The 15,670-nt window shown below is 32.8% G+C and overlaps 1 protein-coding gene and 1 pseudogene across 1 annotated transcript; both read left to right on the plus strand.

Moving 5' to 3' along the window:
- The first annotated feature begins 3,653 nt into the window (after positions 1-3,653).
- Positions 3,654-14,917, plus strand: LOC101498131 (uncharacterized). Its single transcript, XM_004490372.4, has 22 exons — positions 3,654-3,965; positions 4,320-4,925; positions 5,267-5,478; positions 5,638-5,709; positions 5,800-5,934; positions 6,038-6,156; positions 6,239-6,544; positions 6,664-6,751; positions 6,831-6,936; positions 7,028-7,141; positions 7,262-7,425; positions 7,539-7,659; positions 7,882-8,106; positions 8,207-8,397; positions 8,667-8,834; positions 8,915-9,020; positions 9,104-9,241; positions 12,237-12,398; positions 12,481-12,681; positions 13,421-13,615; positions 13,812-13,883; positions 14,581-14,917. Exons 1-22 carry the CDS (start codon positions 3,918-3,920, stop codon positions 14,731-14,733), a joined length of 3,702 nt encoding a protein of 1,233 aa, XP_004490429.1. The 5' UTR covers positions 3,654-3,917; the 3' UTR covers positions 14,734-14,917.
- LOC113785453 (inorganic phosphate transporter 1-4-like) lies at positions 9,248-12,225 on the plus strand (annotated as a pseudogene).
- Positions 14,918-15,670: the final 753 nt, after the last annotated feature.

A 15,670-nucleotide genomic window follows, 5' to 3' on the forward strand; every position in this document is an offset into this window, starting at 1 on the left:
AGAGAAAAATTCCTGTCTAAAAATTCTCAAAAGAATTTGGAAGCTCTCTATTGTAAGTTATTTTCTCAAGTGTTGTTTACTTTTGTAAATTTGCATATTAAATGTTGAAGTTTGTATTTTAAATTTTAGATACGTTTCCTTGTTTTCATTTAAATTCTTTTATATACTTGTTACGCTAATATCCACTTTAAGGACACATGTTAAGGACAATAAAAATAGAATTTCTTTTTGAAAAAAAAAAATCAACGTCAAAGAGTGAAAAACGCAAATTCCAAATAAAATTTCTATATTTGAATTATTAACACGTGTCTTTAATACACATATTAATATTTTTCTCCCTCTCTATGTATATATATTGCCATTTATTCAAAAGGCTAACCCTCTTCCGACAAATGAATTTTTCATAAATACCGATCATAGATCAAAATTATAATCACATATTTAATAAACTCAATTATCTGACAATTGTGTCACACTATATTAATATCAACAGATTATTTTTTTTACCTTATTTAAAATTGATATTTTAAGTTAACTATATAAAATATTATATAGTTGAGTATAAATGATTAGTAAACTTTGAAAAAATCAAATTAATTAAAAATATTGAATTTTAAAACATAATCTAGCGCCATATATAGGAAATTTGAGACCTTAAACAGAATCTATAAGAGACTAAAATTAATTTTTATTTAATCTTTTTACTTTTTTAGTTGTAAAATCATTTATATAAAAGTAATTCTAAGTTTCACTCTTAATATATAATATAGCTAATTATTCAACCTATCTTATAACATTTATAACATTGTTGATGTTAAATATGATTTGAGTAATTTAAATTTTGGGAAAATTCTTTCACGGGTAGCAACGATCACGGCTATTGTGAATAATATTCTATAACTAATGCATATATTATGAATAGATTCAAAAGTTTTATATATATAATTTAATATTTCTATTGGAGTATCAATTTATATTGTAAAAATTATTCAAATCACATCTCAGTAAAAGAAATAGATAGATTAATCTAATATAAATATAAAGCATTCACTGCGAAACATATTAATTCTTTAATTCGATGTATGTGTACAGCATATGATTAAACTTTTATTTGAGTCACAACTTTTAAACTTTGAAAATGAAAAATATAATTAGCATTTTTACCATCATCTCAAGTTAATCAACGGTTATATTATAAATTTGAGCTACTCATAATAATTAAATGTTAAGATACTAATATCTATTATATCTATAGTAGTAGTAGTAAAAAATTGGAAAGCTTATTAAACTAAGTCATCTCAATTCCAAATTATATCTCTTTCATTTGAAAATTAAAAGGTCAAAATCACAAAAATAAGTTATTAAATTATTTGCTACATTAGCCACATGGATGAGAATCAACAAACTACATTTTATGTGTAGTTCATTATAATTTTTTTATCATCACAAATTTAACTGTGACAAGAACTATTCCTGAAGTTAACAAATTTTACTCTTATTTTAAATTTAAACTTAACAAAAATAAGTACTTTATGTAATATATAATTGACGATTAATACAAACAAATGAACTTAATTTTGTGCTAATAATTGTTAGTATTATATTGGTTTACTAAAGGTTAATGGGCGCGTCAAACACTAATTCACTAGCTTAATGCATAAGGTACTATTAAGTATTAACATGTTACCAACACAATCCTATAGTGGGATTCATATGTCAAAATGATAGCACCATGATTAAATATTCGAAAGAATATCGTTATTCAAATTTATTCAAATTAAAGTTACTTCACTTCATACTAACTTTTTAGCCGTCAACATGAAGCATTAATATATTTGTGGTTGTCGCACCAAATTTCTTCAAAGCTGCCATTTAGATTCTTCCTTACCTTTCAATATAATACATCACTCTTTCACCGTCCTAACCAAGTTCACTCACTGCATGTTCTCTTACTAGCCAACAACATAACCATATATATATATATATATGTGTATGTATATATATATATAATATAAGCATCATATAATAAATAATACATATAATATACAATATACTACTATTGTTTGTTATAAGAAAAAAGTCTCAAAGTTTAAATTTTAACAAACTAATTACTAATTTATTAATATTAATCTATAAAAATATAATATTACTAATAATTATAAAACAAAGAAAAAGTGTCTAGATGTGTGCAACCTACCATCATGTGCTTGTGCCACTTGTGGGGACACTTTTGCTGCCTAATTGTGCTTACACACATAAGTTGGGAATTGTAGGAAAAAAACCAAAAGACATAAAGTGTCCCCACTACAACGTTCGAATTTCGATCCAACCAATCTCTTATATGCTTGTTTAAATTGGATATATAAAAAAAAAACAAGAATCTTTTGTATGCTTCTTTTTTCTTTGATTATAATTAATTCCCCCACTTCGTTTACTTGGTCATTGAATCAGTAAATAATTATAAACGTGCACTTTATTTTCGGACTTGAAATGGAATGGAATTTTCTCCATTTTAGTCGGTGATGTAAATAATAATAGTAGTGAATATAAAAATTAATAGGTAAATAAATTAAACGTAATCGTCCTTTTGTGCTCCGCAAATGTTGTCGTATCACAATCCATGTTCATGAAAATCATCACAACTAACCTCATATTATTGTAACAATACATTTTTCGGAACACGTTTTATTGGGAAAGTTAAAAAAAGGGAAATAATTACTGCTATTTTTTGTTACAATAAAAATTTATAGGAGAGTATAGTGTTACGGTTTAAGATACATGAAATTTTAAAAAATATTTTTTTTACCGGTTGAAGATACATAAAATTTTAAGAAATATTTTTTTACGGGTTTAAGATACAGAAGATTTAAAAAAATATTTATTTAATAAATTTTATTGATAAAATATGTATTGATATTATAATTTTTTTATTAATAGAGCTTTTTTTTTAATTTGTCGGAGTATGTATTATTATAATATATATTTAAGTTGATTAAATTAAAAAATTTAATACATAAATTATTTGTTATTTAATTTAAAAATATTGAAATATATTAATTTTTTAATATATCATAAAAGTCCCTTACATAATTATATTATTTTTTAATTAAATATATCACAAATATTTTAAAAAAATAAATAAATTTCATTCAAATGTCATGTGCACTAAAAATTACTAGTATAAATATATATGTTTTTTCTTATCTGTTAGGAAAAATATTATTTTTTCAAATACATCCTTCTTTTTAAGATCTGTATCAGGAGATTTAAAAAAAACTCATTGTTAGGATCATATTTTCTTAATGCTTTCTATTTTAATATCTTTCAATTTGATCTAATGTAAATCTAAATTAAATATTTTATTTACTAACAAAATCGAAATTTAAGTGTACATAGAAAATAATATAACTAGGGGTAAATACTTTACAATTTACATCTTAAGCACCTAGAAGAATATAAGTAGTCGCCTGTTTTTTTTTTTCAATACAACAATAATAAAGAAACATAGGAAATAGACAAAAAAAATAAAAATAAAAACAGTAATAAAATAAATGGAATTTATTTTTATAAAAAAAAAAAAAAAAACAACCCAGAAGGGAGATAGTTTTTTTCATTCCAGTGGGTTTGTTTATAGTTTCTTCTTTCTCTCTCTTCACTCTCTCATTCACAGATTAATTAACAAAGAGAAACCTTTTTCATTAAGCAAACATTACTTTTTTCTCTCTCTCTCTCAAATCTCGCACCCCATTTAGGTTTCTTCACTCACTCAAATAAAAAAATAAAAAACATTTACTTCTTTTTTTGACTATTATTCATTGTAGCAACAAAAGCTTCGTTTTTTATGTTTAAGGCTTACCCATTTGGTACTACATTTGCATTGAAGGGTTTTTTCTCTTAGATTTGTTCAGGTTATTAAGATGTTCACTGAAGGACTTGACAAAAATGCACTTCGATGGGTTAGAGAGGTAATTTTCACTCATTACTGTTTTTTTTTTTCTTTTTCTAATTTTGATTCTTTCATGGTTTATGAAAATGGGTTTGTTTTAATTTACCTTTATACCTGTAAAGTTATGATTTTTATTTTGTTTTGTTGGTGTTTGTAAGAGTGTTTGATTTTTGGAACATTGTCATATTCATACCACCTTGAGATCAAATTAGTATGTTTTAAGTTCTGATTTATTTGTTTTTGTTTCTATTTTTGTTTTTGTTGTTGATTGTTGGAAGGAAGATGAATTCTCTTGACACTATATTGAGATCATAGTACTAATGTTTGTGAAATTCTAATGTTGTTTTGATTTTTGTATTTGGTTGGTAATTAGAAGGAAGTTCCATTCTCAAACACCACAATGAGATCTCGTAATGATCCTATTAATGGAATGAAAAGTGGCAGCGGAAGAGGTTTTGGGTTACCACCACCGGCAAAATTCAGAAGTGGGCATCTTCCTGCCAATGCATTTCCTGTGTCGACTGTCATACCGCCGGCGGAGACAGGTGATAGTGGTTCGAATACTGATATGGATGTCAGCGTTGAATCGGAGGAGGAAGTTTATGGTGGAAGGTATTCTTTGGATTCTTCGCCACAAGACAGTAGAATTCCCAATGGCGCTGCGGGGAGATACGAGAACCATACTCAGAGGCGACCACGGTATGCAAGTGATTACACATTTTCTGATGTAAGTTCGTCTAGAGAAACACTGGTTGGAAGACATGGAATGACAAGGGTTCCGGCGATGAGGGGTGCTGCTAATGTAAGGCAGAGCGGTTTCACGGAGGATGAATCGTCAGATTCGGCGGCCAGCTCAGAATTCTCTACCACACAAGTAGGAAGTATCAATGGCACTCTTCCACAAAGCAGGGCTTATGTGTCAGCAGGGTATGCTTCTAGTGTACCTTCAAGAATGAATCCTCAAAGTTCTGCAGAAAAGGTACAAAATGGTAGATGTTGCAGTATAAGTTCTTCACTCATTATTTCCTAATAAATTTTCTCAATTTTGGGTTGTTAGTACGTACTATTGTTTTAAATTGTGGTTCCAATTGTGTTTAAGCTGCAAACCATTGTATTGCGGCAAAATGCAGGCAAATGCCGCCGCATTTGCAATTGCAGGGAAGTTGTGGAGACCTCTAAACCGTTGTGTTGCAGCCGCAATTGTGGCTCTAGACTGCAATTTAGAACTATGTGTACTTACTGCTTTCACTCAGGTGAATGAAATATCTTGGCCGGCTGAAATTAGACTAACTTTGTGATTTGTGCTATGAAAATCTCCAGAACGGAAGATTATCTGATGACGAAGACGAAGACGTTCCAAGTGCACCCCCGTTTTGTGGTTCTACTCCAGAAATAAGACAAACTACTGAGGAAATTCCCACTTCTCGTGCGCACAGTACTCAAAATAAAGCAGAATCAAGTACTGTGAAGTCTGTATCTAAGGATATCAAGTTAGAGAACAATGGATGTGCAAGCTCCGAACAATTTGTTAGGTTAGTATATTTGATAGAATTAGTATATCTCTCGACACTTTGAGTTCTTCACCTTCTTTAAACATACACGACATCTTAATCACACAGCATTTACAAATGTGTGGTAATTTATTTTAATTCAATTTGATATCATCTTAATGTTAATGTATGTGTTCACAGAACGGCTACTGGTTCAGAGGGTGCTGCATCTTCGAATCCACAACCACCTCGCCTTCCAACATTCCATGCAAGGTATCAATCTCTTTACTTCTTGTTTGTGCTGAATACTATTCTGCTTAAGCATGTTCTGATATATATCATCACTACACAAATTCTTTTCAGTGCTCTTGGGCCATGGCATGCAGTAATTGCATATGACGCTTGTGCTCGTCTTTGCCTTCATGCTTGGGCAATGCAGTGCATGGAAGCTCCTATGTTTTTGGAAAATGAATGTGCTATACTAAGGGATGCATTTGGGTGAGTTATTAATACTCTTCTCTTTCGCCTCTTTGGTCACATTATGTTTCAGAAGCTATGTACCCGGCTAACAATGTTGTCCTGAATTCTTTTTAATGTGTAGATTGCGACAAGTACTACTTCAGCCTGAAGAAGAACTAATGGTGAAATGCAATGCTGAGCTTTCGAGTGAGGGTGTTGCTCCTAAACCGAAAAAACTTATTGGCAAGATGAAAGTACAAGGTAAATTCTTTTGTTATGTTTTACTATTCAAATCATTTTAGTTCTCCATAGCGAGTCTTGTGAAACACTTTTCACTTTGCAGTACGAAAAGTCAAAATGGGCCTCGACCCTCCTACCGGATGTAGCATGTCATCGATAATGACAGACAAAATTAAAATGGAATCTGTGAGACACCACTTCTCCAATTTACAGTCAAAACTATCTTCTGGATGGCGTGCTCTTAGGAAAATTCGATTTGTACCGCATTTGCCTGCAAATGGTTCCCTGACACAACAAAGCTTGGCGTATGTGCATGCTAGCACCCGCTATTTACAGCAGGTCTCTGGACTCCTTAAAGTTGGTGTAACAACTTTGCGGAACAGTTCATCCTCCTATGAAGTTGTGCAAGGTATGTGAAATAAATTATTTTCTCTCAATAGTTGATTTATGATTATTTTTTTCACTTATTTCGGTTTTAACTTCAGCTTGTGTTATTCGATCTTATTTTCTGCCTATGTATATCATCAGAGACATTCTCATGTTTTTTAAGACTGAAAAGCTCGGTTGAAGAAGATGCCATTAGGTTGCATCCTGGATCTAGTGAAGTCCATATGTTGTAAGTTTTTCTTTTCTTTTCGGTCGTTCTAATCTTTCATGGTTACGCTGGTTGAATATATTCTGACTACCTTTTACAGTTTTCCAGATAGTCTTGGAGATGATTTGCTTGTTGAAGTTCAAGATTCCAAGGGAAAGCATTTTGGCCGTGTTCTTGTCCAAGTGGCTGCTATAGCTGATAATCCGGTAATAAATATTGCATTTTTTTCGGTCGAGTTACTAATGCCTGTCATGAGTGGTCATAATTATGATAGAATTCTTGTTCAATCTGATTCAGACTGACAAATTACGCTGGTGGCCGATTTACCGTGAGCCAGACCACGAGCTTGTCGGCAAGATACAACTGTACGTAATCTATGCAACAAGTGCCGATGATAATAGTCATCTTAAGGTTAGCTTCTTTGAACATTAAAATGTTTTATGCTAAGGAATGTGTTATTATCTAAGTTCGTTCTAAGTTTTGTAATATATCATTCCTCGTCTTATTACATTTTATCATTTCGTGTTACAGTGTGGCTCCGTAGCAGAGACAGTTGCATATGACTTGGTTTTAGAGGTTGCAATGAAAGTTCAGGGCTTTCAACAAAGGAACCTATTATTAAATGGTCCATGGAAATGGCTCTTGACAGAGTTTGCTTCATATTATGGAGTATCAGAGATATATACCAAGCTGAGGTAATCAAAATTTGATGTTCTATTTTCTGCAAAATTATTTAATTTAATAAACTTTATCTAAATAATTATTGCATAAATCATGTTCATGATGTTCTGTGCTTCTTCTTAATTAGATATCTATCGTATGTCATGGATGTAGCTACACCGACAGCAGACTGCCTTAACTTGGTGTATAATCTGCTAGCACCTGTTATCATGAAGGGAAATAGCAAGACTTCTTTGAGCCACCAAGAGGTATCATCGACATCTCTTCTATTCAAGTTTTGTAATTTTGGGTCTGTTTGCATTGACTTATTTGAGTTTATCTGCTAGCATAAGCACTTGTGAGACTGTTTGAGAGATAGACTATATACTATTCAACATAGTATTTTTAGTTGAAATTTATTTACTTTCAAATAGAATAATAGATTGAGTTTTTGCTTTATCTAATACGGAACAATTTGGTCATCTTATCAGAACCGACTACTAGGAGAGACCAAGGATGAAATTGAACAGATACTCACTCTTACTTTTGAGAATTACAAGTCACTTGATGAGTCATCTTTCTCTGGTATCGTTGAGGTTTTCAGACCAGCATCTGGTCATGCAGCGCCTGCCTTGGAACCTGCTGTTAAACTTTACAAGCTTCTTCATGACATCTTATCTCCCGAGGCACAAAATTCTTTCTGTCATTATTTCCAGGTTTGGAGAAACTTGAGTTTTTGATGATGATGACAATGATGGTGGTGACAATATATTTGAATACACCTTTCTGTTAAATTGATGATTAATATTTTCTCAGGTTGCAGCAAAAAAGAGGGCTATAAGGAACCTGTCTGATACAGATGAATACATTACACCGAATAATGAAGTCTGTTTGATGGATAGTATGACTACGTCTACTGCTTACCAGAAGATGAAAACTCTATGCATAAATCTTAGGAATGAGATCCATACCGATATCCAGATTCATAATAAAAATATACTTCCTAGGTATTATTCATTTTCATTTCTCAAACTATCTTGTGTATTTATTTAGCTTGCTAGAATTTTCATACAGGTTATGCATCACTTTGCTTATCTTTAGATATATACTTCATTTATTTGAAGCTTGACTATTAGGAATCATCGTTTTGAATCAGTTTTTATTTGATACATTTCAAACTTATTTCTTCCTTATGTGAAAGTATTCTTGTATTTGTTTGTCACGCTACTAATATTGTTTAATGGTTCTAATACGGCTGGTTCAATATTTTCCACAGCTTTGTAGACCTGCCAAATCTTTCGGCTTCCATATACAGCACAGAGCTATGCAAAAGATTAAAATCCTTCCTTGTATCTTGTCCACCATTCGGCCCGTCATCACCAGTAGCAGACCTTGTTATTGCTACATCAGATTTTCAAAGAGATCTTGCCGGCTGGAACATTAAGTAAGTGCTATACTAATGTTATTATTATGTGATTAGGAGCAAAGCCCTAATACCCGAGTTTTATTTTATTTATTTCTTAGTCCTGTCAAAGGTGGAGTGGATGCAAAAGAGTTGTTCCATTTGTATATTCTTGTATGGATCCAAGATAAACGCCAAACTTTGCTCGATACGTGCAGATTAGATAAGGTACAATTTTTTTTCATCATTGCAATTTTTTTCATAAGAACCTTTTGAAGGATGCTTTTAACTAATCATCTTTGTTTTTGCAGGTGAAATGGTCTGGGGTTAGAACTCAACATTTGACTACTCCCTTTGTTGATGACATGTATGAGCGGCTGAAGGAGACATTGACAGACTATGAGGTCATTATTTGCCGCTGGCCGGAATATTCTTTGGTTCTTGAAAATGTACGTCAGATCTTATTTGTGCTTTCCTCGCACTGCACTTTTTTTTTCCTCATGAATGTTAGATGTTGCCAAATTCTGTTTTCTTAATCTCCCTCTCGGCAACATGGTGGATAAGAAGGAGGAAAGTTCATTTATTAGGGAGAGAGGGAGATCATGATAAACTGCAGGCCAAACAATTAAATTTAGAGGAAGCTTATCTTTAGATTCAATATATGACAAAATATTATGATATTGTTTGATCCATGTCGCCGATCCTGACTTGTGGGAAAAGTGCATAGGTGGTTTTTGTTATTTAGTTACTATTACATCTATAACCATTATAAAGTCAGTTAGTTCAATTTGAAGTTCATGCATTTTAGCATGTCGATAATCTCTTTTGTTAACAAATGCCTATCATAAGTAATCTAAAAATAATGACTTTTATCAAAAAGACTTTTGGCATAGGAAACTTATATCGTTATCTTGAATGTAATATAATATTTTAGTGTTAGAATGTTAGAAAATATCTTATAATATCTTTTATATTATATTAGAGTATCTTGAGTTATTTCATAAGATCAATTTATAACCGTAGAGATATCTTGGAATATATCTCATTATTACTATGGTTTGTTCTTGATTTAGGATTGAATCTATGTTTCTTTATAAATAGAGATTAGTATTGAGTCTTTTGTAATCAAGTTAGTATAAAACTATTATCGATAATATTCAAACTCTTATTATTTTCTCTCCTCCTTTTCTCTAAAATCCCACACCTTTAACATAGTATGTAGAGTCTATTTCGATCCTCCTTGAAGAAATCCGCCGTTGTTCCACTTTCTAGTTCTCAACAGTTAGAGAATATAATCATAGTTTCTCTTTGCCAACGTGATCGTTCTTTTTTCAAACCACTGTCGTGACACATTTCAACATTTAACTCATTTGTGTTCAGTTCAATACTGCCGCCGCCACCACCACTATTTCCGGAAAACGACCACTCCATCAACTTTGCCTCTTCCAAATCGACCCACACCTCAAAGTGCGTTGCCAAAAGTTACCGCACGCACCTTACCGTCCACCGCGTCAGATCCACGCATTGCCGCTCTTCACCACCCGTGACAGCGCATCTGGCAGTTTCTCATTGCTCTCGCCTCGGCCTTCTGGTTCCAGCCCTTATTTTTCAGTTTCGAGTTACGGTCACATGTGGTAAAGTACAGACAACACTTTCTCGTTGCTCTCGGCCTTCTGCACTTTAAGGGATGGCAAGAGGGAAACAAAAGGAGACAACAGTTATTTTGCCTTGAAAAGTGATGGCAAAGGAGCAAATTCAGGTGCTTAATGCACTTGATGTGGCAAAAACACAATGGTACCATTTCACAACAATCATAATAGCTAGAATGGGCTTCTTCACATATGCATATGATCTATTCTGCATATCCCTTGTCACCAAGTTGCTCGGCCACATAAACTACCATGTTGACGGTGCAGCGAACCAGAACATTGCCTCCCAACATAGCAGCTGCTGTAAATGGTGTTACTTTCTGTGGAACACTTTCAGGGCAACTTTTCTTTGGCTGGCCTGGTGATAAGTTGGGTTGGAAAAAGTCTATGGAATGACCTTCATGATGATGATAATTTGCTCCATTGGTTCTGGCCTTTCTTTTGGACACAGTCCAAAATCTGTCATGGCAACTCTTTGCTTCTTCCGCTTCTGGCTTGGTTTTGGTATTGGTGGAGGCTACCCGCTTTCGGCTACCATAATGTCAGAGTATTCTAATAAGAAGACTCAGGTGCCTTCATTGCTGCTGTCTTTGCCATGCAAGTTTTTGGAATCTTGGGAGGTGGTGTATTTGCAATCATAGTTTCAGTTGCATTCAAAGCCAGGTTTGATACTCCACCTTACTCGGTTGATCCAGTTGGTTCAACTGTTCCACAAGCAGATTACATTTGGAGGATAATTATGATGGTAGGAGCACTCCCAGCTGTATTGACTTACTACTCGTTACCCCGCTCTAGTTGCTAAGAACACGGCAAAGGCTGCAGCAGATATGTCTAAGGTTCTGCAGGTTGAGATCCAAGCTGAACCAAAGATAGATGAACAGAAAAAAATCATATGGTTTATTCTCAAAGGAATTCCTCAGTCGCCATGGACTACGTTTACTTGGTACAACAAGTACTTGGTACTTGCTTGATACTGCATTTTATAGCCAAAATGTATTCCAGAAGGACATTTTCAGCGCAATTGGTTGGATACCTCCTGCCCAAACAATTAATGCACTTGAGGAGGTTTATAGAATCACAAGAGCTCAAACGCTTTTTGCTCTATGCAGTACTTTTCCAGGCTACTGGTTTACATTGGCACTAATCGACAAGATAGGAAGATTTGCAATTCAATTGATGTGATTCTTCTTTATGACTGTCTTCATGTTTGCTCTTGCCATTCCTTATGTTTCTCTCTCCTTGAAGCATATTCAAGTTTAAATATTGAGTTTCCGATATTATTGGTTTGAAGCTTCTAAATGCAGTTTTTTAGATGAGTATTCCAGTTATCTGGCTAGGCTATATTTCTCTCCGATTTCTTGTGCATCCCTGAGTTGCCTTTCCATCATTTTTTATTATTTTGTAGAGCACCACATTGTTTTCTTGTAACAAGCTAAAACTTAGTAAGCTTTAACTTGAGGGGGAGTGTTAGAATATTATAAAATATCTTATAATATCTTTTATATTATATTAGAGTATCTTGAGTTATTTCATAGGATCAATTTATAATCATAGAAATATCTTATATCTCTCATTATTATTATGATTTGTTCCTGATTTAGGATTGAGTCTATGTTTCTATATAAATAGAGATTAGTATTGAGTGTTTTGTAATCAAGTTAGCATAAAACTATTATCAATAATATTCAAACCCTTTTATTTTTTCTCCTCCTTTTCTCTAAAATCCCACAACTTCAACAATTAGTTATTAGGATTAGAGAATGAGTTTAACTGGCTTTGTATTTCCTGATGACAGGCAATAGCTGATATTGAAAAGGCCATTGTGGAAGCTTTAGATAAACAATATGCAGATGTATTAGCTCCTCTTAAAGAAAGCATGACTCCTAAGAAATTTGGGCTTAAATATGTTCAGAAACTTGCCAAACGGTCTACATGCGCTTATTCGGTTCCTGACGAGGTGAGTTTCTGAAAAAATTATATTTTTATTTGGATAATACTTTATGTTCAATGAGTTAAAACCTATGTCACCTTTTTTGCAGCTTGGAGTTCTTTTGAATTCCATGAAAAGAATGCTTGACGTCTTACGTCCGAGGATTGAATCACAGTTCAAGTCATGGGGTTCTTGCTTGCCAAATGCTGGAAACACGCCTCCTGGGGAGAGACTTAGCGAAGTTACAGTCATGCTTAGAGCAAAGTTCAGGAACTACCTGCAGGCTATCGTGGAGAAACTCTTGGAGAATGTTAGTAGCTTTTTAAAGGAAAATATATTTATTGTTTTTTTAATTTAATACTTGATGATGCCCTTGGTAAAAGAGCTCTGCTAGGGACACCAAACCAAACACATGAGGGAAAATGAAAATTTTGAAGTCTGATAAGTCATGTAGCACCAACACCTTGGGATTGAAGGCCACTCACACATGTGGTTACATTCAATCACTTTCTTTTTGTTTTAAATTATTATCGGTGTCTACATATCTATGTCTATGTCAGTGCATGCTCATAGCTGATGACCACTACTGCAGTCAGGATATCTATGCACACATCTGTTTATCTGTAATATTCTGAAAGTCATTGTTAAGGTTATTTTAAGTTATTAATACTAACCAAAGGTTGCATATGATTGCCTACGTTTCTAACTATGTGGCATTAAAACACTTTAGATTGTAGGCGTGCTCGGTGTTTGACATGTGCTAGTGTCTAACACCGACACGACACCAACACATGTGGTTATATTCAATCACTTTCGTTTTCTTAAATTATTACTGCCTTTCTGATACCTATGTGTCAGTGTCTCATAGGTTTCTAGTACACATCGGTAATGCTACTAATTTGGTTGCTTATTAAGTTACTATTTTGTTTATATTTATGCAGTGCAGGACATGCCAGATTTGTTTTATTCATGTTTCCAGCATAGTGTTAGTAAACAAATCAAGTATATATATTACGTGTCACTGATATGCATCTTTTATTTTGTTCCAGACGAAGTTACAGAATGCTACAAAGTTAAAAAAGATTCTTCAAGATTCCAAAGAAACTGTTGTAGAGTCTGATTTGAAAAGTAGAATGCAGCCACTGAAAGAGCAGTTAGCGAGTACTATAAGTCACCTTCACAGTGTCTTTGAAACTCATGTTTTCATTTCCATCTGTCGAGGTTATTGGGATCGAATGGGACAAGTAAGCTAACTTTCTTCTCAATTTTTTTACCTTGCCTTGTAACATATTCTTTGGATTAAATGAATTTATGTAAAATTTTCTTTTTCAATAGGATTTTGATTATAAACTTTGTGGACAGAAAATAGGTTAATCCAGATACTGTTTATTAAGATTTCAGACTCTGGAATATTAATTACATGTGTTACTTATTTAACAGGAAATTTTGAGTTTCTTGGAGAACAGAAAAGAGAATAAATCATGGTACAAGGGTTCAAGGGTGGCTGTTTCTGTAAGTAGCAACCTCTCAGCTTAATTCATTTTGTGTATGCCAGGAAGAAAAAAATTATTAGTTAATAAAGTGGTGCCAAGTATCACTGGCCATTTTGCAACTGTCTCTAAGGAAATTTGAAGAGGTTACTGGGTCAAACCCTAACCATTGATTTTAATGAAGTTTTTTAAAACCTAGTATTAATACCTGCATCTTAAAGAGCTTGTCGACAACTTATTTGAATTTGTCTGTTTGATAACATGTCACCAAGCTAGTTTCAGCTCATTTCAACAAACCCCTCTTGATATCTTATGAATTTCACTCATGTTACTTGTGCGATAATCCACACCCTTTATTTTTGTATGTCCCCGATACCCATGGACTCGGAGAATCCAATCCCATTGACACACAAACAGTGGATACAACACTGACACATAGTCATCAGTAATGATTTAAATACATGAAAGTAATTGAATGACACTAGACACACCTTCCCATTAGAAGTATCCGTTCAACATAGAAAATAACTTACAATTTAAATAAAAACAATGTAACCAACAATGTAACCACATTTCCACTTTGATTATATATTATCGATAAAAGCGTTTAATTAAGTTGTATATAGTTTTCTTAATGATTTAGTCAATACCTACTATTGGCATTATGAGGTGTCAATGTGTCATATTTCTGACATGAATCCATGAATGTGTGCATGCAGGTTCTAGATGATACATTTGCCTCACAGATGCAACAACTTCTAGGAAATGCATTACATGAGAAAGACCTAGAAGCACCTAGATGCATCATGGAGGTTCGTTCTATGCTATGTAAAGATGCACCAAATCACAAGGACAACAGTTTTTACTATTAGGCCAATAATATACATGTAAATAATATGATATGATATGATGAGGAGAGGATCATTATTATGGGGTTAAAATTGATAACAATCAATCAAATGGGTTGCACCAATTTTTGTAGCAAGAGTAAGTAACTCAACTGCTCCTAGGAACAGATGCTCTTTACTAAATGAGAAATAGTGCCTTTTTTCTACACATATACACATTCAATTAGTATTCATTGTATGTACATTAGTAGTAGTAATATATAGTTTTACTAGCTATTTTTACATTATTAATCAAATACTATCTTCTATTGATTAACAAACGCAGTGTCTAACAGGACTAAGATTTTCTGTTTAAATTTTTTTTTGGACTAAAGATTCTGTTTAATTTGTTCATTGTTTTGGCAGTTTATCAATCAAACCATTGTTTTGGTGTCTAATTAAATAATAAAGGAGTTAATTACTCTAAACATTTGATTTGGGTTCTCTAATGCATGCATGACAAAATTATCAGAGATTTTATTATTAAATTTCACTCTTCCTGGTCCTTAACATAAGAAATAATTACGAAGATTAAAATACTGCAGAGCTTAATTAATTTTATAAAATTCAACATCAAATTAGTTGCTTAATTAATTTTATATCTCACATTAAATAGGTACACAGTTCTTGAATGAAATGTCATTCCAATAGTTTGAATTGATACACTCTTTATGTATTGCATGTATTAAAATATCAATCTTTTTTACTAAAATAATCTTGTTGTAGGTGACATTCTTGGGTGGATATTTTTTCATGTGATTTATGAACATATTAAAAGTTAAACTTTACCCTCTCTTATTTTTTTTAAAAATCACCCATGAACTTTAAAGTATATTTAAATGGAAAAAACTATTTTTATCTGAACATTGGTTGGACTAGTCCAATTCAAGTTCAGGCCTCATTGAGCCCAAATTGAAACTTA

Source organism: Cicer arietinum, chromosome 2 (assembly GCF_000331145.2).
Source record: "Cicer arietinum cultivar CDC Frontier isolate Library 1 chromosome 2, Cicar.CDCFrontier_v2.0, whole genome shotgun sequence".
Classification (NCBI taxonomy): domain Eukaryota; kingdom Viridiplantae; phylum Streptophyta; class Magnoliopsida; order Fabales; family Fabaceae; genus Cicer; species Cicer arietinum.